The 23,237-nt window shown below is 42.4% G+C and overlaps 2 protein-coding genes across 9 annotated transcripts in view; one reads left to right on the top strand and one right to left on the bottom strand.

Moving 5' to 3' along the window:
- The window catches only part of babam2 (BRISC and BRCA1 A complex member 2), an 88,529-nt gene extending 83,195 nt beyond the window's left edge, over nucleotides 1–5,334 (bottom strand). The window contains exons 1-3 of one of the 4 annotated variants that reach the window (XM_076108216.1): nucleotides 5,214–5,334; nucleotides 4,746–4,902; nucleotides 2,818–2,894 (exon numbers count right to left, since the gene is read on the bottom strand). In XM_076108216.1, coding sequence (XP_075964331.1) covers nucleotides 2,818–2,894; nucleotides 4,746–4,882 — 214 coding nt within the window. In that variant the 5' untranslated portion in view covers nucleotides 4,883–4,902; nucleotides 5,214–5,334. Of the gene's footprint in view, nucleotides 1–2,817; nucleotides 2,895–4,745; nucleotides 4,903–5,174 lie in introns of all 4 variants that reach the window. The other 3 variants (XM_076108218.1, XM_076108217.1, XM_076108215.1) reach the window with 3 other exon arrangements.
- A 201-nt stretch (nucleotides 5,335–5,535) lies between these two features.
- Nucleotides 5,536–23,237, top strand: part of rbks (ribokinase) — a 37,540-nt gene continuing 19,838 nt past the window's right edge. For 2 of the 5 annotated variants that reach the window (XM_076108220.1, XM_076108223.1), the window contains exons 1-7: nucleotides 5,536–5,589; nucleotides 7,138–7,978; nucleotides 15,230–15,362; nucleotides 16,360–16,423; nucleotides 16,816–16,878; nucleotides 17,588–17,752; nucleotides 22,934–23,025. In XM_076108220.1, the coding sequence (XP_075964335.1) occupies nucleotides 7,860–7,978; nucleotides 15,230–15,362; nucleotides 16,360–16,423; nucleotides 16,816–16,878; nucleotides 17,588–17,752; nucleotides 22,934–23,025 (636 nt within the window). In that variant the 5' untranslated portion in view covers nucleotides 5,536–5,589; nucleotides 7,138–7,859. Of the gene's footprint in view, nucleotides 5,590–7,137; nucleotides 7,979–15,229; nucleotides 15,363–16,359; nucleotides 16,424–16,815; nucleotides 16,879–17,587; nucleotides 17,753–22,933; nucleotides 23,026–23,237 lie in introns of those variants that run through there. The other 3 variants (XM_076108221.1, XM_076108222.1, XM_076108224.1) reach the window with 3 other exon arrangements.

Raw genomic sequence — 23,237 nt, 5'->3', positions numbered from 1 at the left:
CATCGCCAAATTGTGTCATTGACGAGGGTGAGAATATTAGTTGCAGATGATGGAGTTCTGATAAATGATGACACGTGATGTAGCGGGTGCATTTACTTAGATAATTATGGATTTTGAAAAGCCTTGATATAAGACATTATTTCATCTTCATCAGCTGAATCAGTTCAAAACATGCAGAACTTTTGTCTCCCCGCTTTGGTAAGTGGGAGTAATTGCACAAACATCGCAGACGAATGTTTGGTGGTGAGCTCGCCGAATAGTGTTCGTCCTCACCGTCAAACGCTTTCTGTTTTCTTCTGAACGGCCAGTTTCTTTTTTCTTTCATCTTGAGCATCCACAGAAACCTTTCTTACCACCATTCTCCTATGCTGCTCCGTCACTATGGTCTCTCCCCACTTCCTGCCCTCTTTAAATCTGGCTGATTGAAAGCGCATCACCTGCGTGCCAGTACGGAAAAGTCACCGCAGACACCACGACTCCGATATGCCGTGAAATTCAGAGCGCTTGTCCGAGGCGGCGATAGGCGTAATCAGCATTGAGAGAAATCGTTCGCCGACTGCTCGAATGCAACGGACGTTCATTGAGCTTCAAGTTTAGACCTTTTTGCGGAACGCAAGCACATATAAGTGAAATCACTGGACAAACACACACTCTTTTCAATACCCTGGACTTAAAACTTGATCGGGGACGAACCTATTGCCTGTGTGAAAGTTGACAGGCGATAACTGATCTTTTCAGCACGTGTGTGTACATACAGGTCCGACACGGGTCACCATAATTCCCCAAAACACTAAGTAGAAAACATTCAAAACCATGATTATAATCACTTAACATTTTTTTGATGTTGCCCATTGGGCACTTTAGGACGAACGCTCAGACGGCAGAGTCTCTGATGTGAGAGAGCCTTCCAGTAAAAGTCCAACAAAGGCATGTTTACTGGTATCAATTTACAGATTAAGCATCACCATAATAACAAACCTATTGGGGTTTTTTGTACTTGAAGGATTCCTGTGGGTGCTTTCGGTCAGACTCCTTGCTTATAAAGCTGCTAAACATTCCTATGGTGTCCTTCTGTTAATTGTGCCTTTTGTTCAAGTGATACAGTGTTTACATTGTGTTTGTCATTGGCAACCCTCTTTCTGGTCAATTTACGGTCTTGTCAGGATATTTCCACTGTTTTCACTTAAACCTCTGTACATAATTCTGGTTATTTAAAACGTATTTTAAAAAGTGTCCTGAACGTGTTGGCTTCATTTATCCACTTGGGTTGGAGACCTGAAAACACCCGTCGTCTTCAAAGTGGACCTCTCGAAATTAATCAAGGTTGGATTGAAATGTTTTCTCTGAAATCAAATTAATTCAGCACTGGCCGATTTCTTTTTTCTTTTTTTCAAAGAGCATGCACACATTGCTCGTCTAGACAATGAATCAATTAACCTGAGCACAGTGGGAAAGCTGCAAATTGAAATGCTGTTAGCACTTACATGTTAGAGAACAAACAGATGGAATCAAAATGAACTAAATTGTTCAGTCAGCCACGGTTCCTTAATTTGTGTTTGCTGTAAATCAATCCGGGAACATATTGAAGGATCAACACTATTCAAGACTGAAAAGCCTTAGTTGACCCCTCGTTCTTCTTCGACTACTACTTTTTTGTAGTTTCTCTCCCAAAACTATTTTCACAAAAGCCAACAATAAACGATATCTTTCAAAGACCATCAGTGTATAGTATGTGTGCCTGGGAGAAAGAGTTGCTCGTGCTTGTGTCAGCTCCTCTCCCTCCGGTGCCCATCTGGGTCGAATCCACTTTAAGGTTCTACATCAGATTCATCTCTCCACATTAAAGTTTTACCCGTAGTAGATGACAAATGCGACCGCTGTGCACAATCCCCAGCTGACCTGAAGCACATGTTCTGGTCGGGCCCTAAATTGATATGTTTCTGGTGCTCCTTTTGTGAAATGGCCTCTGAAGTCATTGGGGTTGGAGGTCCTACCTGGTGTAGCTATTTTTGGAGGGCCCGAGTTAGATGAACCCTCCACATTGAGGCGGCTTAGCATAATTGCTTTTGGTTCTCCTCCCCGTCGTAGAAGGATATTACCTCTTTGGAAGTCCCCCTTCATCATCATTCCTTTTGCAGGACATGATTCATTTTTCCAGTTCCTTAAAGTGGAAAAAGAAATCTAATTTGCCCAGAAATTGTACTCTACCTGGCAGCTCCTCTCATCTTATTATGACCAACTACCAGTGCTTCACTATGATTAGGACCGCTCGTGTTATTTGTATTATATGTTCTAACTTTAATTGGATGCTGTGTATTGTTGTATACTATTATACTTATGGAATATATGGGACTTCATTTTCTCCAACTGTTAAAATGTAAAGTATGACTTGTGCAAACAGAAATGACGACTAACAATTCATTTGTAAATGCTGCTTTGATGTCCCCGACGTTTGTACTTTGTGTTTGGAGCATTGAGTATTTGATGTCAACTCCTCCAACCTATTGTATTTGTAATTTATATTTTAGTTTTTCTGTTAAATAATGGTTATTTCTGTCATTAATACTTATTTGCTTCATTTATTTATTCATATTTTTGTTTTACCTTTTTGCGTTGGCAGTAGGTGAGGGTTGGGTGGGAGAGGGGCTGGGGTCACATCGGACATATTCGTATGTTTTTTGTTCACCTAACGTTCCTTCCAATAACATGTTACAGATAAAAAGCCAACAATACAAACAACTCTTCAACACAGGATTAGTGAGTATTCAACCAACATCCGAGACTAAACTGATCAGATTCAATGAGTCATTTACTCACATTTCAAGGTTTCTCCAGCGTAGGGGATGTGAAGTTTGAAGCGATCACAGCACGGGCCAGGGGTCAGAGATGTACAGCTGAACATGGCAGTTAATGGAAACAGAAAAAGACAATCAACGTAACAGTCTGAGAACAGTCAGCATCAGAAAGTTTAATGATTGATTTAAAGCACATCGTATTTCTGACTGTGATGCTGCAAACTTAAAATCGTGTTCTCAACACGGACAGACCGCACCACTTTCTCTTTCATGTCAAACCCTTTTCTATACAGGAGTCACTTTTAGAACTCAAGCTGCCTGAAATGTCAGCTGGCTGTCATGTTCCTCCAATAATGCCAGGTTCACTTTATATGAGAATAACGTGGAGCTAAGCGATGGAAAAAATGTATCGACCTAAACTTGTTAATGCGTTTAACTTTTCCAAATCAACTTCTCGACTGACGTTTTAAGAGGATTTAGGTTTTGCCCATTTATATTCTCCCAATCAACCGGCATGCACCTCGTGGGGGGGTTACATTAGTGGGATTATTAATTTCTTTGTAATATGAAATCATGAATAATAAAATGAAGGTGTACTGCTGAGACGTTTGTAGTGACAGTGAGAAGTATAGAGAACATTTTTCTTTTTTTTTTAATGCATGCGAGTTCAGGAAATCTAAGGAATCCAGTTCTGTACAACAAACTATTTTTTATATTTTGTATTTATCTTAGAATGTGTATTTATGTCATTAATGTTTTAACCTTTGGTTGGGCAATGGTGTGGAATAAAACAAGATTCAAACAATGCAAAGACTGCACCATTTTCCTCCGGGATTGACTAATTTCCTGGTAAACAACAGCATACATATCGACACCAGAATTCTCTTACTAGTTTGTCATCAATAGCAACCGTCACTATTAAAACCAAACTTGATCACCTGTAGTTTTAGAAAGGCAAATCATTCAAAAAGCACATTTGATTACAAAGACCAAATCCCATTGAATGATGAGGGTCAACACAACAGGAAGGGACTGTACAGAGCTTTCTTTACATCTTCAGCCACCATACTGTAAGTGGGATGGATCAAATAAGAAAAAAGATCTGACGTTGTTGTAGAAAATATGTACAAGATAATGTGTAGTTCTTTCATTTAAAAAAGTGAAAGGTAGAAGGCTGTGTAGACAAAAACATAAAAACTCAAGGAGCATTCTGGTACAATGATTAAACTGAGGAAGTTGTTTTTGGAGCAAAGGAGGACCGATTAAAACTCCATGCTCAGCTTCAATCTGCAATATTTAAAATAACAAACCTATTTTCACTTTAAGAATATATCAAGGATTAAAGGATTTATGTCTCAGCATGATTTGGAAAAACTTGACTCAACCACTGTAACGTGTCTTTACAGGTTTCCCTAAAAACAATCAATGAGACAGCTGCAGCTGATTCAGAAGCTGCTGCTGGAGTCCTCACTAAGATCAAGGAGGTGGATCACCTCACTTCAGTTCACTGGCTTCCTGTCAAAGAATTCATTTCACAATACTACTGTTGCTTTAAGCGCTGAGTGGTTTAGGGTTTAAATACATTTCTGATGTTCAGTTGCAGACCTGTCAGGTCGTCTGGGACAGGTCTTAACATGCAGAAGCAGCATTCAGTTTTTGAGCACAAACTTTGGAACAAACTCCAAGAAAAGTGCAGGACCACTGCAACTCTCACTTCTTTTCAGTCGAGGCTGTAGACGTTTCTGTTTGCCGCTGCCTTTTATTAAATCATTTCTGACACTGCACTGTAACTTAGATTTGTGTATTTTATACCCGACTTATTTATTTTAGCTTTTTTTTTCTTGTATCATTTGAAAACAGCATCGCTGCAGTGCACAAGTTAGGGCTACTGAATGGACGCCGCTGTGTTTGTTTCACATGTGTAACTCATGGTCCAAAACTGCTCCTCACCCAGTTTTGAGGTCCGTGACACGGAGACAGTTCGTCGAGTCGAGTCCCACACGGCCATTCCGCACAACGCTGGACAGCAAGGGCCGCAGCTCGGGTGAGATCCGGTGCAGTGCAACCTCAGGGGATATGTTGTTCATTGTATCCACTGTTGAGGAGTCTGTGGAGATACAGCAACAGTTCAGAGAAATGCTTTACGTAGCATTTTACAATTAGAAAACATGTATTGGTACTGGAGATTCAGAGGACCCGAGCTAACATATCATGTAACGTTAACGTAGGTCATTTTAAGCTGTCATGTCAGAATTGAAAGTTACTGTAGACGCTCGCCCGCTTGGTATCGTTAGCCGTTGTTAGCTTACCACGGAATAGAACGTCAAAATGACACAATTTGAGCAACTAGCTTAGTCAAAAAAATTATCTATTCATTACCGTCCATTTAGATACAACATGCGGTGTGAATTAGAGTACCTGAAATAGCTGAAAATCATACAATTTAAGCATAAACTCCAATGTTTACTTCATGCTCTCAAAATTTCCGGTTCATGTTGTTTGGGTCCTTTTGATAGCCTCGCACTTAGCCGTCTGTAATAATGCCTGTTGACACAGTGAGTGTTTTCACTCCCTGCGCCACATTTTCCGGTTATATATATCTAATAAACAATGGTTCTTTTGACATAATTATAAATAAACAATTATAAGCAATAATACATTTGTATTCCATTGGTTTAGTGTAAGCAATTGTTCTGGCAACACCTGTGACGTTAGGCAGCTGTCATATTGCACTTTGACCGTCACTTTTCTGCTGGGTGTTGGTTTTACCCCTGCAAGAACACTTGAATGCAAGGTAATTTTTCTGTCGCATTTCTCAACAACAGTTTGTCTCAACACACTTGATTGATTTGACTTTAGCGTTCGTATTTAGCGGGGTCATTCCACTGTTTCCCCAGTGTTCCTTCATCTCCACAGTTGAAAATTCTGTTTCACACGTAAATGAGTTGCTGACAGTCATCTTAATATTTCCTTTTTGTGGTATTGTGAAGTTTATCTGACAGCTATACGTACTTTCTTGCCAAATAAGGATTTGTGTGCACACTGTACAACAATAATACTACAAGTTTGAACTCCACTTTATCAGTAGTAAGACTATTAACACAAAATTGGATTACATCATAAAGGTAAATACATCAACAATTCAACACTCCCCTGTTTTTCATACAAAGTATTTTTTATTTATAATACTTTAGTAATCACCCATTTTAATACACAAGTAGCCTACATATGTGTGGAAGTACCTACTCAAGCACTTTAACTACTTACGTATGTGTACGCTTGTATACATATTTACAAAAATATACTCATGAGTAAAAGTTTATATTATGTAAACCCTAATTAATACATTTCCCCCCTAAACCCTGTTTCTATTGTTATATTTCCCTTCCTTGTAAATATACAGAAGGGTTAATTGAATTAATCCAAAATAAATCACACATTTTATGTGTATGACTACCAGAATCCTGAAAAATGAGGAAAATATATCCCTAAATATATTACAGACATTAGGGGTGGGTGGCTGTTTGGCATTTATGTTCTTGTATGTGTCATTAAAAAACAAAAATATAGACACATTCAAGGTGTCATTTCACATGACACCTTGAATGTGTTTGTCTTGTACAAAAAGAACAAATCGTACCTGGAAAACATCTAAACGTGAAATGAGTACAAAAGCAGAGAATTTATATCAATGCGTGCAGCAAGACCAGTGGTGTTTCCACAGGGGGGCAATGGGGCTGATTCACAACAGTGAAATTCCACCGTCATGGGGGTGATTCAGAATATGTAACAATACCCGTGGATGATGAAGTATCCATTGGAAACAGCAACCGTAAAATATGTAGAGCTGGCTATCATCCCACCATTACCGGTGTACTTCATTCAATGACCCGAGGGGTCGTCTTATTGGTTCAACGTTCTGCTAAAATAAAAGAGCCTTTGGAAACTAAGTATGTGTGCGTTCGGGTGGACTGAGTATATAAGGAGTATTTCTGTGATTATAGCCATTACCTAAGCTCCGTCTACTTCTTTTTTTTTTTTAACCATAAATGGTCATATCATTGTAATAACAATCATTATCCAGCCTAACCAGACATAGGCAAAATATGTAATCTTACATGTTTTTTTTAAATGGCTCCAACAACAAACTTTTCTTGTGGATTTTGCTTATGGCTCAGTCTAAATTGTTTAACCCACCGTGCGCAACTTTGATTAGCATTCAGACTAAATTGTTTCAAACACATGATGCAGCCTTTTGAGAGCACGCTTTGTTAATTCCCCCCAAAAATGCGAGCGTCAACTCTTTAATCATCTCCTAATTCATGTATTCGTATTCATTAAGGTCTGTGTGTACAAACACGTATTCAGGTTGGTCTGCTTGATCCTGAATCCACCCTCAAATTCAACAAGAGACGGAGAATTTTAAGAGGGCCCCTTGCTGATTTCAAGTGGTTGGACAATGCAGATCCCATAATATTCTCCTGCAGTGGAGATGCCGAGGGTTTTCTGGGCGAGCTCTTCATGCCTGCTGAGGGAAGACAATATGCTGAGAGATGTGGGAAGAGAGAATTGAGCCATCCTGCAGCCAGCGGCCAGGCTTTCCAAGTCCTCCACTGCCTCGGCAGAGATTTGAGGAGATTAACACACTAGCATTAGCTGCGATACAAGCTGAGGATTGAATTAATTATAGACTTTTGCTGGGCCGTGGTGCATTCACGTGGTCTAGCATTGAAATCCCCCCCCCCCCCCACCCCCAATAAGATTGGAACCCATCCAACTCAGCCAGCGATGAATGCTCTATTTTTACCTTCTTCCTTGTTTCAGTCAAGCTCATGCTAATGTGGGAGATAAATAATATCAAGTGATTTTTTTTGTTTGGAGGCTGTTGGGAAAACTAGTTTACATATTTTGCCCCTGAGGAGGCTGCTATGCTTTCGATTTTGTCCTTGTTTATGAATAGCTTTTTCACTGTTAAAAAAAAATAACTGGACCGAGGTTGAGAAATTCAAGAATCTCCCAAATCGTCAGAGCGTAATTCAAAAGAAGAATCTTTGAAGATATTTCATGTCAAGAAATGAGTGTTGTTGCTGTAGAAATAACACAGATGTGTGTCTCAATCAGATCATGACCGAAGAGGCTTTTGATGTGACGGTGGTTGGCTCCTGTATGACTGACTTGGTGAGGTGAGTAACTTTAGTCCGCTAATACACTAGTAGTCGGTGAAACAACTTGTGTCAGTACTCAAATAACTGTAAATAAAGCCAATGTTTCATGAGAAGGCCGAGCACAGAATCTCTAGCTAAATCCGGGTTCAGGAAACTCCTCTGCTTCCTCAGGTGGGCCCAACAGGAAGCAGGACATTGGGCAAATGTTCATGATCATATGAGGACATGTATTTTTAAAGAAAAAATGGCTCTCGACCTTTGAATCAGGACCCAGGTGGCTTTGCTTAAATATAGATAGGGTTTCCAACATTGATTAGGTTGATATGTTTTTGAAAATGTATTAGTATCTAATATTGAAAATATTTATAGCAGACTAGTTTTTCAAAAACAGTTATAGGGCTTTCCATCTGCATTTGAAACAGTGGTTCCCACCCTGGGGTTCAGGACCCACCAAGACGTCCCAAGATAAATATGAAGAGCCACAAGATGTTTGTTTCACACACAATTATATTTACTTCTTCTGACTGTCTGACTCCAATTGATGTTTTTCTTGTGAAATACTGGACACTTTCACCTCTCTGAGCCACTAAAAGTCCTGGAAATGAAACAGTCCAAGTGGAAAATGTAACTCTTTAGTTAGACTAAATCACTAATCATGTCCACACAAAGACCATAATCTGTGATGAGATGTCACACAAGTAAGCATTGCTTCATTTGAAAGGGTCTTACCAAGCACATTTCCACATGCCAAAGCGGTGTGCATGTAGTTGTAGTAAGAGCAATACTCTGCAAAAATGAAGCGTGAGCTGCAATCATTAGCAAGCCCAGCTAACTAGCGTGCTACTGTGTACTGCAATACATATGCAAGTGCATATTTATTTATTCACACGAGTCAGCAGGCGAAGATAAAAAGTCAGCCGGAGACAAGTGATTTCAGCCAATGTTAGCTTATGTTAGAGTATGTGAGCTAACTAGCTACACCTGAAAAAAATCTGCCAGCGACAGTCGTCATTTCAGACGGCAAAATTGATGTTTGTGACTAAAAATGAGAAGCCTGCTTTTGTGTATTGCAGCCTGAAATCAATGACCCATTGTTTCAAAACATTACAAAGAATTTAAGTGTTAAATCTGCTACAAATCCATCCATAGAATGAGTCCTAAAACCAGGAAATGAGTCAGCATTTTTGCACTCCCGGGTCCCTTGTCTCAAAGACAATGGGTTTTTTGAATGGGTTTTTGGTTACAGATTTTCACTTTTTGTTGTACGACATAAAACATGTCAGTAAATGCCTCTTTTGTGAATTTCGAATCTGTTACGTGTTAGGCTAAATGAGACTACAAAACCTCATCACGGCGACTAGTCCACCTTTACAGCCTCGTTGTGTATGCTGGCGCTCATGCAACCTTGGTGCCGTGGGTTCATATAGCCTAACGTTAGCTTCTTACTTCTGCAGATTGCATTCATGCTTCAAAAATCCAAAAAAAAAGGTTATGGCTAACCCCATAAACCTGTTTGCCACAGAGCTTATTTTCTAGAATAATCCAAAAATCCAATGGAAAAAAACAATTTGTTTTTTGTCGAGGGAACCAGTGCGATGCTAACTTCCGGGTTGGGCTACAAATATAAGTAATTTCTGCTGCATTCTGTTATGTCTCGCTATAGAACTCGACAGGCATAGCAACAATAACCTTCGGGGGTGTAGCTTATCAAACGATCAATTGTCTTTTCCTTAAAACATAATTTTCCATCTGGTATTTTATTTTAAAATGCAAAGCTTGTGGAAAATATGCCATAAGGGCTGAATGGTATTTTCCATTATGGCTTGAAATGGACTGCACAGTCCTGTCTACACAAGAATAGAGGAAGTAGTCTAAACTTAGATAATGCCACTGGCCGCCTTTTCTACACTTGTCCTAAATGCCCCAAAAAGTTGTCTGGAATAATAGTGAGAAGACCTCTGGTTTAAATATTGAGGCATCTGTCCATCTTTGTTTTCTGCCAGAATAATTGATCCAGCAGGTCATTATGACTGTAGAAACCACTAAAATCATTGATCAAGTCATTGACAGAAGACGTAGTTGTGACCATCCCATGGCAAATCTGACTCCGGTCTCAAAGTGTGCGGATGATCTGGTATAACTGCTGCTTACGAAAATGTCAGCGTTGCATCACCCTCATACGTGGTGAGATTTGTCGAGCCAAGTAGGATCCATTCCCACAAATCATTAGTCATCAGTTGCAGCACAATTGGTTAGTTGAAAAACAATTTGTCAGCCTCATTTACCGTAACCTTTGTGAGGAATGACACAATCTCGATGGATGCGTTGAGCAAAATTTACGGTGCGATGTCACGTCTTCGCGTGGCCCCGTTCCACCGACACTTCTCCCTGTCAGAGCCTCTGAAGCATGCTGCTTGAGCTTGTGCGACAGTTGTGTCATACATCTTGTATTATATTTTTTCTGTGTGAAAACTAACTGTCAACCGGCTGCCAGCGAATGGAGATCTAAATGAACAACCACACAATATGTGCCGACAGGAGGAAAATTTTGTGTGCGCGCACTCTAACTCAAATTGTCACATCTTTGTTGTCACCCACAAGTTACAACTTATCAAAAACATATGCCTTCTCCTACTTTTTGATTTGGTTGTTTTTTTGGGGGGCGGAGTATTTGATTTGTTGCTTATTAGCAATTCAACCAGTGACTTTCTGCTTTGAAGGGCAGGCGTAGCCAATTAAGATCCTAATGAGCTAACGGGAAATGGTTTGTTGTTGGAGAGTGTGTGTGTGTGTGTGTGTGGGATGGGGGGGGAATGGGAGCTTTTTGGATGGGGGTCAGAATGCAGATAGGGGCGGGTAGTTGCAATACTTTCGCAGCCCTTCAAAGTGACATGCATGGCTTTGAAGTTAGAAAGCCAGTTGTCTTGAACAGCCAGTTTTTGGGCGGCAGCACAATTGACTGGCAGACAGCGGAGGCACACGAACACAAAAAACACACATCTCACACTCGTCTCTCTCTTCCGCTTCAGTCTCGCCCCACACAAACACACGAGTGTAACTCAGATCCCTATGGCATTTTTTTGTGATTAATGCATTAGTCAGGCTGTAGAGCATATACTATGCTGCAGTGAAAAGGTTATGTCGGACGTCTACCTACTGTCAGCAGTGCACAAAGAGGAGGAGTGGCGGAGCCTCTCAGGCTTTTATCCCATTGTCAAAGCCATACAGTGCCCCCTGCTGCCTCAGTTCACTGAGTGGAGACACTTATCACCTGCTCAGTGAAGTTTCCCAGCAGAGTCACAATGTAAGCACAGTCAACACACCTTCATCTAATGTTTTGTTAGACTGAATCTTAAGCCCGGACTCACAGATGCGGGCCCCAACTGTAGGTGTGGTTAGTAATGACTAGAAAATTGATCTGCAACAATTTTGATAATCAACTAATTTTTATTCAAAAATGGATTGCTTCTAGCTTTTCAAATGTGAGTTCCCCCCCCCCCCAAACCCTTCTTGAGTATTTTCAACTCAGTGTTCTCCTCAAGTTTAAAAAAACCTACTCATAAAGTTGAAACTTTTGTTAAATATTCTCCATTATTCTGCAATTCCCCTGCAATTCTGCAGCAGTGTGCCAAACATTTCACGTAAGCTGGGTAAGTTTCCATGAGCGCCGACCAATTCAGACACGGAACAGGTCAACAAGTGGCTTGTTGTACCCACTGATATAGGCAGTTTCTGACCACCGGTTGAACCACGCAGAAACAAAAACGCCCACGTCGTGCTCCGACACGCCGCCTCTTGTTAGAGAAAGCGGCTTATCGTGACCATGTAAGGTATGCTGTCTTTGCTCGACCTGTTCTTTGTTAAGTCCCTTCACCTTGTCCCGATTCGCTCGAGCCTCTGCCTAAGGAACCTTCGTGGAAGAGGAAAATGATTATGAGTGATGCATATAGGTTTGAAAAGCTTCTCGTCTGAGGCACAAGCCGAGCTGAAGGTTACCACACTTGGATTAAAATGGCTTCTGTGTGAAGAACCACCGTATAGTACCCGTGCTTATCAATCAGTAATTACATGAAAGAAGCTGGAGCTCACTCTGTGTATCTGTAAGTTTACTTCGGAGGTTGTGTTTTGGTAACTGGAAAGACTTTGTGAAAGACAGCATTTTGATTTGGTTTTTATCCACTTCCCCACATTGCTCGCCAACAGCTGAGGAATGACACTCATAGAGACAGAGGAGAGGGAAATGAGAGTCGGCCTCAGAGCAAACACTCCACGTCATCGAAACACCTGCTTCGCTGCCTTTTGGGTTCCATGGGAGAAAACGCACCGAGGTTGCACTTTAGCACATAACTGCCCTGTTTGTTTGGCGCACTCACCACAGACAACAATAGCTGAGTGTCTCTCCGGGCACGGGGAGGCGTGGGTGGGTTTATTTAAGAATTTGGAAATCTGTTTATTTTTCGGCTTTAGGTGGCTGTCGGCCAAATGTTATGTTGACAGTGTTTTGTTTTTTTATGATCTACAAATGTCACAATTGTAGGAATATCTCAATAAATATCATAAACATTTAAATGTAGATATCAAATATGATGCACAACCAATCAGTTTCCTGGGCACTTTTATAAAATAGGAAGGCAGAAATGTTTAGTGACCTGTGTATAACGGACACAGATAAACACCAATGTCTATAACTCTTTAAAACATGCTTATGATGCATTGTAATCTGTTTATAGCACTGTATAATTCAAGTCATAAGCACTAATAAATATAAAATGATGCTTTAAATAACAAATAATGCTTTATAAAAATAATCACAACATATTTTACAAAGTCACGATGTCATCCCATAGTACTTCAGAATAGCTGGTCACTGCAATGATCAGTGTAATATAATTCCCATAGTTGCAATGCATCATAATATTTAATAAATTATAATAGTTTTTACCATGCATTATGATGTGATTATAAGCTACTCTAAGTGGTCATTGTTTGTTTTAAGTAAAGTAGAAGTTTTGTATGTTGTTGCATGATTGTTGTGTGATTTTACGACATATTTTCCCTTTACTTAAAGTAAACAGAGACTAGAGTAACTCAGAATCACATTATAATGCATTATAGCAGTGAAAAGAATGCATTTAAAAAAAAATAATAATGTATTACAACTATTGAAATTACAGTACACTATGATGCTTGCAAAAAGAAATATGCAGTATAAGCAGTTATGAAGTATTATGATATCTTTATGTCACTATAAATTGCTTTACAATGTGTTGGGATAATTTTTTTAAATAATTACTAATAGTTGTGAGTGAGAAAAGGTTAGAAAGTCGTACCAATGCCTCCTCTGACATTACAATTCTTTCAGCTTCTCCATCTGACAAAAAGCCGTCGTATCTGTCAGTTTGCCAGCATTGTGCACTCCACTGAAGAAGAATTAAAGACAAGCAGAGGAACTGGAATATCTACTCGATTAAGTAGAAGAAGATTCCACCATGCATGGTTGTCATTGTCATCTGAAGCTAGAGCTTTTTCTCCTTGACTGACACAGGGGGAAGCAGCGAGCTGGGCTCAGTCCAAAGGTAGCAAAATCTCACTAAACATGGTCTCGTTCTCCTCCTGGAGTTTTAATTAAACAAACAAGATAACATGTGTTATTCAGTGAGTTTTCAAGGTGCTGGTGTATTTTGTTAATTTTGGACAGAGCCAGGCTAGCTGTTTTCCAGTCTTTATGCTAAGCTAAGCTAAGCTAGCCGGCTACTGGCGGCAGTCATATTCACCATACAGATATAACAGTGGTATCAAACTCTCTTTCTTTGTGAGACGGGGGACCCCCAGGACTGGCTGCTAGCCTTAGATGTTTTATGAAGGAGGTATTCATTTTGTAATATCTTTTTGTTATTCAGATATGTGTACTGTCTTGTACTTATTACGCATCGTAGTTTTTTTGTGATGTGTGTTTAGTTCACCTGTTGCCACATGGCTTATCACTTTACAGTGTATATAGAAGTTTAATCATAATAAAAGAGTTTCCCCCAACAGAACATAGCCTCTTAATATTTAAATAAATGTGTCGATTGGAAGAAATGTAATAAAGCGGCTGCACAAGTACCCTATTCCTACCTCTTCTACATATTCAAGTAGATTTGGCTAGGTGTGTGTGTGTGTGTGGAAGAGGTGTGTGCGCGTGCATGTTTACATGTGTCCGACCTTTGTTCCATTTGCTTCTCACCACACTTCAGTCTCGCTGACCCCACATCCTGTTGTAGCCTTGGGCATTTTAGTGTTTTCACACGCCGGTGCAAAAACAGCAGCATTTATAGCAACCTCCAGTATTTGCCACCAGCGTCTCAGTTACTGGAAATCCTGGGATTGAGTGGGTTTACTGTAATAGCACACCTGCCACAAACACACTCACACACACACACATTGAAAAAAAGAGCAACAACAGGGTGAAAAACAAGTTTATGACAACATTTTGCCATCCACAAACCCTTGTAGCACTGGCCCGGGGCCAGACCACAGCATCCTGACGTACAGTATGAAGCCGTCTGTTGTCTCTCGCCCATGTTACTCACCGCCCACTCTGGCTCCTTGATTGGAAGAATCGGGGGAACAGGCAACTCCTCCTGAGGGCACCCACCTGTGGCGCATCAACCTTGAGGGGAAGGGGCGGGACTTTAACCCAACCCTGATGAGTCAGGCATTAGTGGTGCGGCCAGTGTCAAGCTGGGACATCTATGGGTTTTGGCTGCTTGCATGATTTGCAAATTTGGAGACACTTCAAATCTGACTGAATGTCTACTGTAGGTAAAATAGCTAGAGTGCTTTTTGGAATGATGAGGCAATTGCAAACTCTATGCTCAGTCTGGGAGGGGCTCCTATGCTCCATTCATTCCGGCAATAACTGCATTTTGTTGACCTTCACAAGAGCAAAATATATAATCCTCAGCAGACACTACCGAAACCTCTTGTTTGTGTATTTTTTGCACATTTTCCAGTGATAAATAAATAGCTTAACCAGGAAATGGTTCGGCCCTGAGGGGTTATCTTCACATTTTGACATCTCCCTTTACTCCTTGGTTTCCAGCGTAGAACGCTCACACTGGTAAATAAAACACTTTCAAAGTTTGAAGGATGCATTTTCAAAACTTTTATCTGCAGAGTGAAGAGACTGTGGATAAAAATTCCAAGCATAGCATTTCTTTGGAGAGGACTCCAAAGGTTCTTTTGAATGTGAAAGTGTACCTGTGCCTGTTTTATTTTTCCCCTCAGCCAGGCACCAAGGCTACCTAAAGCCGGGGAAACCATCCATGGTCACAAGTTCTTCATAGGCTTTGGAGGGAAAGGTGCCAACCAGTGCATACAGGCGGCAAGACTGGGGGCCAAAACCGCCATGGTCTGCAAGGTAGGACACTGGATCCAGGTTGGAATCTTCTGTGCAGTAGAGTCTGTGTTATAGTGGGTGTTTAGTTTGGATCAGAGCATGAATCTGTGCATTTCAGTTAAAAAAAGACTTACCTTTGCTTGCCCAACCTTTGGCTCAACTACGTCTTACTCGTTAACAACTCCCAAAAACCTTATAGCTTCGTTCACACTTCAGTCATTTCACCACATCAACTCTCCATGCCTCATTTTCTCTTGATCAATACTATACCGCATGCATACGCCCACCCACACTTGCGCGCCTTCAAACAAGCCTATTCCCATACCATACAACCCTGAGTCTCCAATCAGTAGGCTCAGTGTGGCCTTTCAACCTGAGCACTAAAGCACCGAAGCCCCACCTCTGTCAGAACAAAGAGGCCCGATCGATAACAACCCAGTGCGGGAGGAGCTCTCCGGGCATGGGGAGAACCCAAAAATAGACACCCGGGCTTGTCAAAAAACATCCAAGACGGAAGGCCACTCTTCAAAGAGAATGAGGCCAAGCAGCCAATACCAGCCCAACCCATTATCACAGGCAGCTAGAAGTGCCCGCGTTTTGGCACGTTTTTTGGAGAGCGTGGGTTCGAAGTAGATGCCTCGGGGCAAGGTGGGGACCCCTTCCACAACCCAAAGTAGCTACAGATGTGGACATCCCTATGCGGATCAGTGGAAAAGGGGAAGGAGGGAAAGGAAACGAAAGCGAGGTGGGTATGAAGAGGCGTGAAGGCGGGGTTATCGTGTCTTCAAGGCTTGGCGCAGCTGGTCGTGTGTGTTTGCGCGTGTATGCGTTTGTTGACTTTGTGTTGGTTTTTGTACATTTTCGGCGGCGGCACCATGCCAGTATGCTGGCAGGGCACACAAAGATCCAACCCAACTGAGGTTTGACTATACCACTTTTCAAAAAGTTGCCGCTAACCAAGTCTGACCCCGCTTGACACTCTCTTTGTTGTAATCGTTTTGCCTTCAATCTTTTCTAGGTTGGTAAAGACTTCTTTGGAGAAAATTACATTCAGAATTTCAAAGACAATGGCGTACACACAGGTACAGTTGTTTTTTGGTTGCCATTTCCATGTTGAATGATAAAAAGTTCACATACAGAGCAATGATTTTTATTTATTTATTTTGTCTATATTTTGTCAGTTCTTTTAGTTACTCGAGGCTCAAGGCTGGAAAGTTTCTCTATTGTTATGGCCAATGGCGAAACATGGATTTGTTTAAAAATAAAGTTGCTTTTCCAAAAGTTGTGCTCAGTGCACAAATCAGACTCCAAACATCTGCGGCCTGTCCCTTCACAGCCGAGAAACCGTGTCGTGAGCCAAATGCACTCCAAGCAATTAGTAGCAGTTAGTTACTATGGTGACATTTTGTTTTTCAGAGGTGTGTTCGATGAAAGACCAATAACGGGTGCTTTTGGTTTTCTCTCTCCGTCTCAGACTTTGTAGGCCAGACCTCTGACGCAGCCACAGGAGCTGCCTCCATCATTGTCAACGATGCAGGTAAATGCTTCTGCCCCGAACCCCCCTCAGATCCTAAAAGCTCTTTTGAGGTGTAGAAATGGCCATCATACATGCACAACCAAGGGTGCATGTGTGCTAGCGGCGCACTTTTTCTCACTTCTGCACACACACATGTACGCCCATGCATTCTACCGCTGTTCAAGTGACTATAATCACTGGATACACACACACAAATACTTAAGTGCACCAAACCACGCTGAGTATCGACAGGTTCCAATGTGCGACAATCCAAGGCTTTCCACGTTGCAGAGCAATTTCTGTCATGTAGCAAATACAGTCAGGTGATGTAAAACACCCACGACGTATGGACCCCCTTTTGGATCTGGATCCCTTTTTCTACCGTTTAACATCCTCACACATCATTATGTAGTTCAGTGTTTGAATTCAATGTTTTGAAAGAGGACTGTTAAGTTAAGAAATAAGTTAAGTTAGGAAATAATCAACCATAACAAAATGTGCACATGCCATTTTGCATTAGTGTGAAAAGGTCAGTTAATTGAAACGCTTAAAACGTTTCCTAAAGTGACAGAGGAAAAGCCCAAGAAGAAAACCAAACCAATTCATATCAAAACATTAGGGTTTATGTGTTTACAAGTGGGTTTATTTGATTTTCTACTATATGCTTAGTTTAGCATGAAAGTTTTGATGGAAGCTTGACTTCTGACGTCCTGTTTGACACGATGGGCAGGCGAGAACGCCATCGTGATCGTGGCTGGTGCCAACATGCTGCTGGGCGGGGAGGAGCTGTGGGGAGCTCTTCCGGCCGTCAGTCGTGCAAAAGTTCTGGTGTGCCAGCTGGAGATCAGCCTGCAGACGTCCCTGCAGGCGCTACGCATGGCGCAGGAGAACAAAGGTCAGTGAGTGTTAACGCCGCGGTGAGGCCACACATATACTCGCCTGAGGTCGAAGAAAAGAAGTTTGAAAAAGTATTATAACGCCAACCTTATAGGATACTGAACAAGTGGTTCCATTTGTGTTCCATTAACTATTTTTCATTTGTTTCGATTGTTTTCACCAACTGAGGTTGCTGTGGTCTTCCATGGCTCCTTTGTTTGACCATTGAAGTTAGAGGTAACATTTAGATACAAAAGATTTTTTTACATTTGGATCATCTTAAAGTGATGTGCCAACCAAAGTCTTTCTTTTGAAACACTCACCCCATGTTTGCGTGATAGGGACTATACAATGTTTGCTTCTACGTCGTTGCAATGAATCGTAGCAGCGACGGAGGAAGAAAATGTGTACAAAAAAAGTATCTAAATGTCCCTAGAAACTTCTCTAACGACTTCCGCATTTTTAATCCACCTCTCTGCCGGCCATCTGTGTGCTCAGTATGTCCCAAACATTCACAAGTTTATCCTCAATATGACTATATGCATATTACTTCCCTTTTAATCCTCATGCACGACCCCGTTGAGCCTGCTCCTCTCTGGCCAAACGTACTCATCAGCTAGCTTGACACTGCACATTCTATTAACACTATAGCCTCACTTGGTCCGGTCTGACTGGTAGCTGATGGTGGTTAATGTCAGACGCAAAGAACATTTTCAAAATCGTTCAATCACAAAAAAGTAAAAACAAACAATAACAGCATCGCACCTCACCAGGATGCATGTTTGCTACTTCCTGCTCGTGGTCCCATTCTTATCGCTCTCCGGCGGTTGCATAAAGGCGTTGATGCGCTTCAACCAAAGGGCTCGCTCGATTGTCAAACACGCTCTCGATAATCTGGGTTTTTCTTTCTGAAACAGATAAATCGGCCAGCACGCACACTTCTCGCAGCAGTTTTGTGAAGATGAGATGGTAACGTCTCCCTTGAGGTCTCTATTTTTTACTTCACAAACCTACTTTCTACACTTTGTTGCATATACGACCAAGCAGCAGAGCACAATCGCCTTGAAAGGTACAGTAGAGGACCAGAAGATCCGTCTAAATCAGTCATGTGACTTTTCTGTTTGTATGCCCCATTTACACTGTCCTTCAGAGAGAGTTTGTTGTGTCCCTGTTTTCTCACATCCTACATCAACCACCACGTCTGCACTCACGTTACTAAAAGCTAACAGGATACAAGGCCTATTTTAGACCGCCATCCTCCCTCGGCCCCTTCCTCCCGCCACCTTTTTGGTGATAACCAGGTTACTGAGCTCATCATCTCCAGCAGCATCCTTATTATTAGCGGGCGTCCGCGTCATTCGAGACGTCTGGGGAGCCTCTCGCCTCTTGTCATCAGGGCCTGTCGCCTGGTAATCGCTCGCTGCAGGCTGCCAGAACTGAAAGAGTCGCAGCCATAACCGTGTTGCAGATGGGACGCCCAGATGGCCACGCCGAGACCCCCCCCCCCATCCGTCACCGAGTCGACCGCACTGTGGGATTCAGGCTCTGCATGTGGCACCAGGACAGAGAGAGAGAAAGAGAGGCAAGGCGGGTGAAGACGCCGCCTCGACGCTGCCGCACCAGATTATTGCGTAAATGGAGTCCTCCGGAGAGAACTGGGTGTTAATGGGTTTGGCGGCGGCGATATAATTGTAATGGCGCGGGGGTGAAGCGCCGTTCGAATTACGCAAATGTCACCATCGAGCCACACGCACCGCGGATGCCAGCTCTCAGAAAAACTTCACAGGATGAGTTTATTCTCCCTTACGTGTAATTCTTTGAGAGGAAAACACATGTATATACTGTATTGATTGCCATCTACAGCTTAATATTGAGGAGTTATTGCAATTCAATTAATACTAATAACTGAGGAAATGGTAGGGGTTGTGTAGTTCCACTCTTTCTTTCTTCTTCCGCCTTCAACCCGTCTTCCTCCCCCTCTTCCTTGTCTGAGCAAGAAGCCGCTTTTATATTTCTCACCAGATGCAATTAGAGCCTCTTAAAGCCCTTTCACATACTCACTGATGACTCATTTGTGTGTGCGTGTGTGTGTGTGTGTGTGTGTGTGTGTGTGCGCGAGCATGCAAGAGTGTGTGTGATCTCCTTGTTTTCCCCACCTGCCCTTGTTTTCCATCCACCTTTCCTCCTAAATCGACCACAGCAAACAAAAACTGCAGTCATTTTGTACTTTCTGAACTGTTCTGGCTGCTTCTTCCAGCACATGCGCGACCAGACTTTGAACCTCTGTGCAAATAAAAACAAAAAAAGTCATGACACATGCACACACATTCTCCTGCCAAACGTGACTCAGTGTGCATACATCCCAGTATTTCCACATCTGTCCCAGCAGCTGTGAGAGTGTGTGTGTGTGTGTGTGTGTGTGTGTGTGTGTGTGTGTGTCTGTGCGGTTTCACTAACACCTGGAGAGCAAACAAAACAAAGCAACCCGATCACGACGCGCCGGTTACCGTGCCGTCCACAGCAGCAGCTCCTTTGCGTCGGAGAGGCAGATTCCTTCATGCGTCGGGGCCTATGCATTTGACATCAGCGCCGGGATCACGCCGCAGGATGAGGGAGCAGGTAGTGGAAGGCATGCTCCGTGCTTCCTACCGGTTCTCTCCACAGCTACAAATAATAATACGATCGTCGACGATAGACAGAGTAAAGCTTGAGTAAGCCTTTTAGATGATTCAGGGATACTGTCTTTATCCTGTTTACACGGTATACAGCGTGTGGTTAGTGCTTCGCTAACTGACTGATCGGTGTCTGTTAATGCCACCGAAGTACTCCACATATATTGTGAAAGTTATCCCAGTAGCGGTACAAATCAGGCTTACATATTCAGCATCATGTGTTTCGATATGCAGGCGAGCATCTCGGAAAAAGGAGGGGAAAAACTGCTGATTGGGGGAAGAGAGGGAATGAGTTGTAAGATGGGGAGGGATATTAGTTAACATGTAAATAAACAGGCTTGTCCACAAACAAAGCACCAAATGTGTGCTAATACGCAGCTGAAACTAGCAACAACAAAAGCACTTTTTCCAAAAACTACAGCGCCTCGCTGTTATAAATGAAATAACCGAGCCCTTTTCAAAAAAATGAAACTGGCGATAGAAGGTTGAGTGTATCAGTCCTCAAATTGCAGAATGAGGTGGCGAGTTCACGAAAGGATTGTGCGCTCTTGGAGCCCAATGAACCTGCAGAAATTTGACAAAAAGAAACCGTGGAAGTCTCAAAGCACCCGCAGAGGGTAAAACACACCCCGACTGCAATGCGAACAGCATCTCACTGCTCCTGTGCTATTTGCACATATTTTAATTGGCTAATATGCAGACATTTGGGGCAAATTTGGTCTCTTTCTATGCAAAAAAGCAGCGCTAATAGCCTAGCCTAGTCTTCAGAGAGTTGGAGGTATCTGAAGGGCATTCATACGGGCTGTCACGCCCAGACATTCCAGTGATCATGGCAGCAGTGATTGTAGACAGACAAAGGCATCTGCTGCAGCAGTGGCATGAAAAATAAACAATTTATCATGCAAATTGTACTCAGCTGCAAAACTTTAAAAGGCGTTTGCGTTGTAATGTCATTAGCGCAGTGTCTTTTGTGAATTTTTGAGACGGGGCAGATAGCGGTTGCAAGTGATGCACAGTTCCTGGTGCTGTCAGCGGCCGCGATCCATTCTTTGCGAATTTGCAACGGGTTTGGAACTGAGTGGCACAGACAGGGTAAGGTAGTTGGAAAGTATTGAGAAACGGACTGAGGTTTTGTTTTGGTGTTTTCATGGCTTTTGTTGGTGATAAGAACAAACTAGAATAACGACAGCCTTATTCTTACTAAGGATCCCCGGACGGCATTTGTGATGGAAGAGGAGGATATGAGGAACAGATACAGAGGGCCGCAAACAGGCGAGGGGGGCAGACAGAGATCCCATTCCTTTTATGCAAAAAACGGAGGCGTCACATTTCAGAGATCTCGCACTTGCCTTGGAAACCAAAGGGATGGGAACTGAGGTGCAATTCGGTTGACAGAAAGAGAGAGAGAGAGAGAGAGAGCAGGGAGAAGAAGAAGAGTAAGGACGAACATAGCATCACTTTTTGTGACACGGTCTTGGCTCATGTAGGGTACTCATACAGTACATATATGTGTGTGTGTGTGTGTTGAAAAAGACAGAGAGAGAGAGAGACGTTATATCCACTTTTACTAGCGAGCACCCCAGCATCCACCTCAAAGCGCCAGGTGGCCAAAGCCCTGCACAAACCCACGCAGCTGCTCTCTCATGTGCCCACGCAAACACACACATACACACACACAAGCACACACAGCAACTAGGCGCACACTTTTGCACAACAGACTGTGATGTCACCAACGCTGAACATATATTTTCCTAACACACACACTCACACGCACACACTTGCATGAGGCTTTATTTTGTACACAGAGATATGAGAATTAATCGCTCGTCAAGCTGGGCTTATCCTCACACATACACAGAAATCATGGTATTAGATGCATTAATGCTCCCTGCTCATGAATATGCATGAGACAGTGATGTGCAACACGTACGGAGGATTACTTCTGACAAACACTCTTTTGCACTCTCTCGCTCTCACCCTCTCTGGCATGCCTCGGCGCAAAGAGAAAGGGTCACAACTCAGCTCACCCACACACTGACACGCACATGTGTAGGGTTATGCGCCTCATATTGACACACGCCGCCCCATAACTGCAGGATGTGAGGTCGTTTCCACCAGGGTTTTAATATGTTTTTCCTCCGGCCTTCTTTTCCAGGGAATGCTAATTTAATCGTTTAAAAGGTGTCCTTTTATAGAAGCTCATCCACTTGAGCTTTGCCTGCGAGAGCAATTCCCAGTGGTAGCCTGCTAGCCTTTGTTCACATTGAAAGTTTAATTAAGGTAATGTCAGACCTTGACAGTGAAGCTTAGCAAATGGAAACGAAACATCAGACAATTAGAAAAATGTGTCACCGAGGCACATTGTCACAATTGTAGCCCTTTTAAATGCGAGCTGGCAACTGTAACTGAGAACAATCGAATTTTTTAAACGCCTGTTAAGGATCGCACATCGTCCTGAGCGACCTGTACATGATAATGTTTCGCATTTCAGTCAATGAAATGAATTGCTTCCCGGTTTCTTGTTGCAGTGAAGACAATATTCAACCCAGCACCGGCCATTGCAGACTTGGATGCAGATTTCTACAGAGCCTCTGATGTGTTTTGCTGTAATGAGTCTGAGGTGATGAATCTCACACACACACACACACCTCACAGTATTTATCACAGCAGCATTTATGCTTGCTCACACAATAACTCTTCATTCTCACACACGTATACACTCGCAACAATAACAAGGTAGCAAAGAGGAAACTGAAACCACTCCTACACAGCAAAGTTGTTTGTACTGAATTGACCAGCTTTCTGTTCTTGCATTGTTCACATGCAGTTTAC

The sequence above is a fragment of the Anarhichas minor genome, unplaced genomic scaffold (assembly GCF_050575085.1).
Source record: "Anarhichas minor isolate MPS153535 unplaced genomic scaffold, ASM5057508v1 ptg000040l, whole genome shotgun sequence".
Lineage (NCBI taxonomy): Eukaryota > Metazoa > Chordata > Actinopteri > Perciformes > Anarhichadidae > Anarhichas > Anarhichas minor.
Note: the sequence above shows the minus strand (reverse complement) of the source record. Positions and strands in the feature narration are given on the sequence as shown.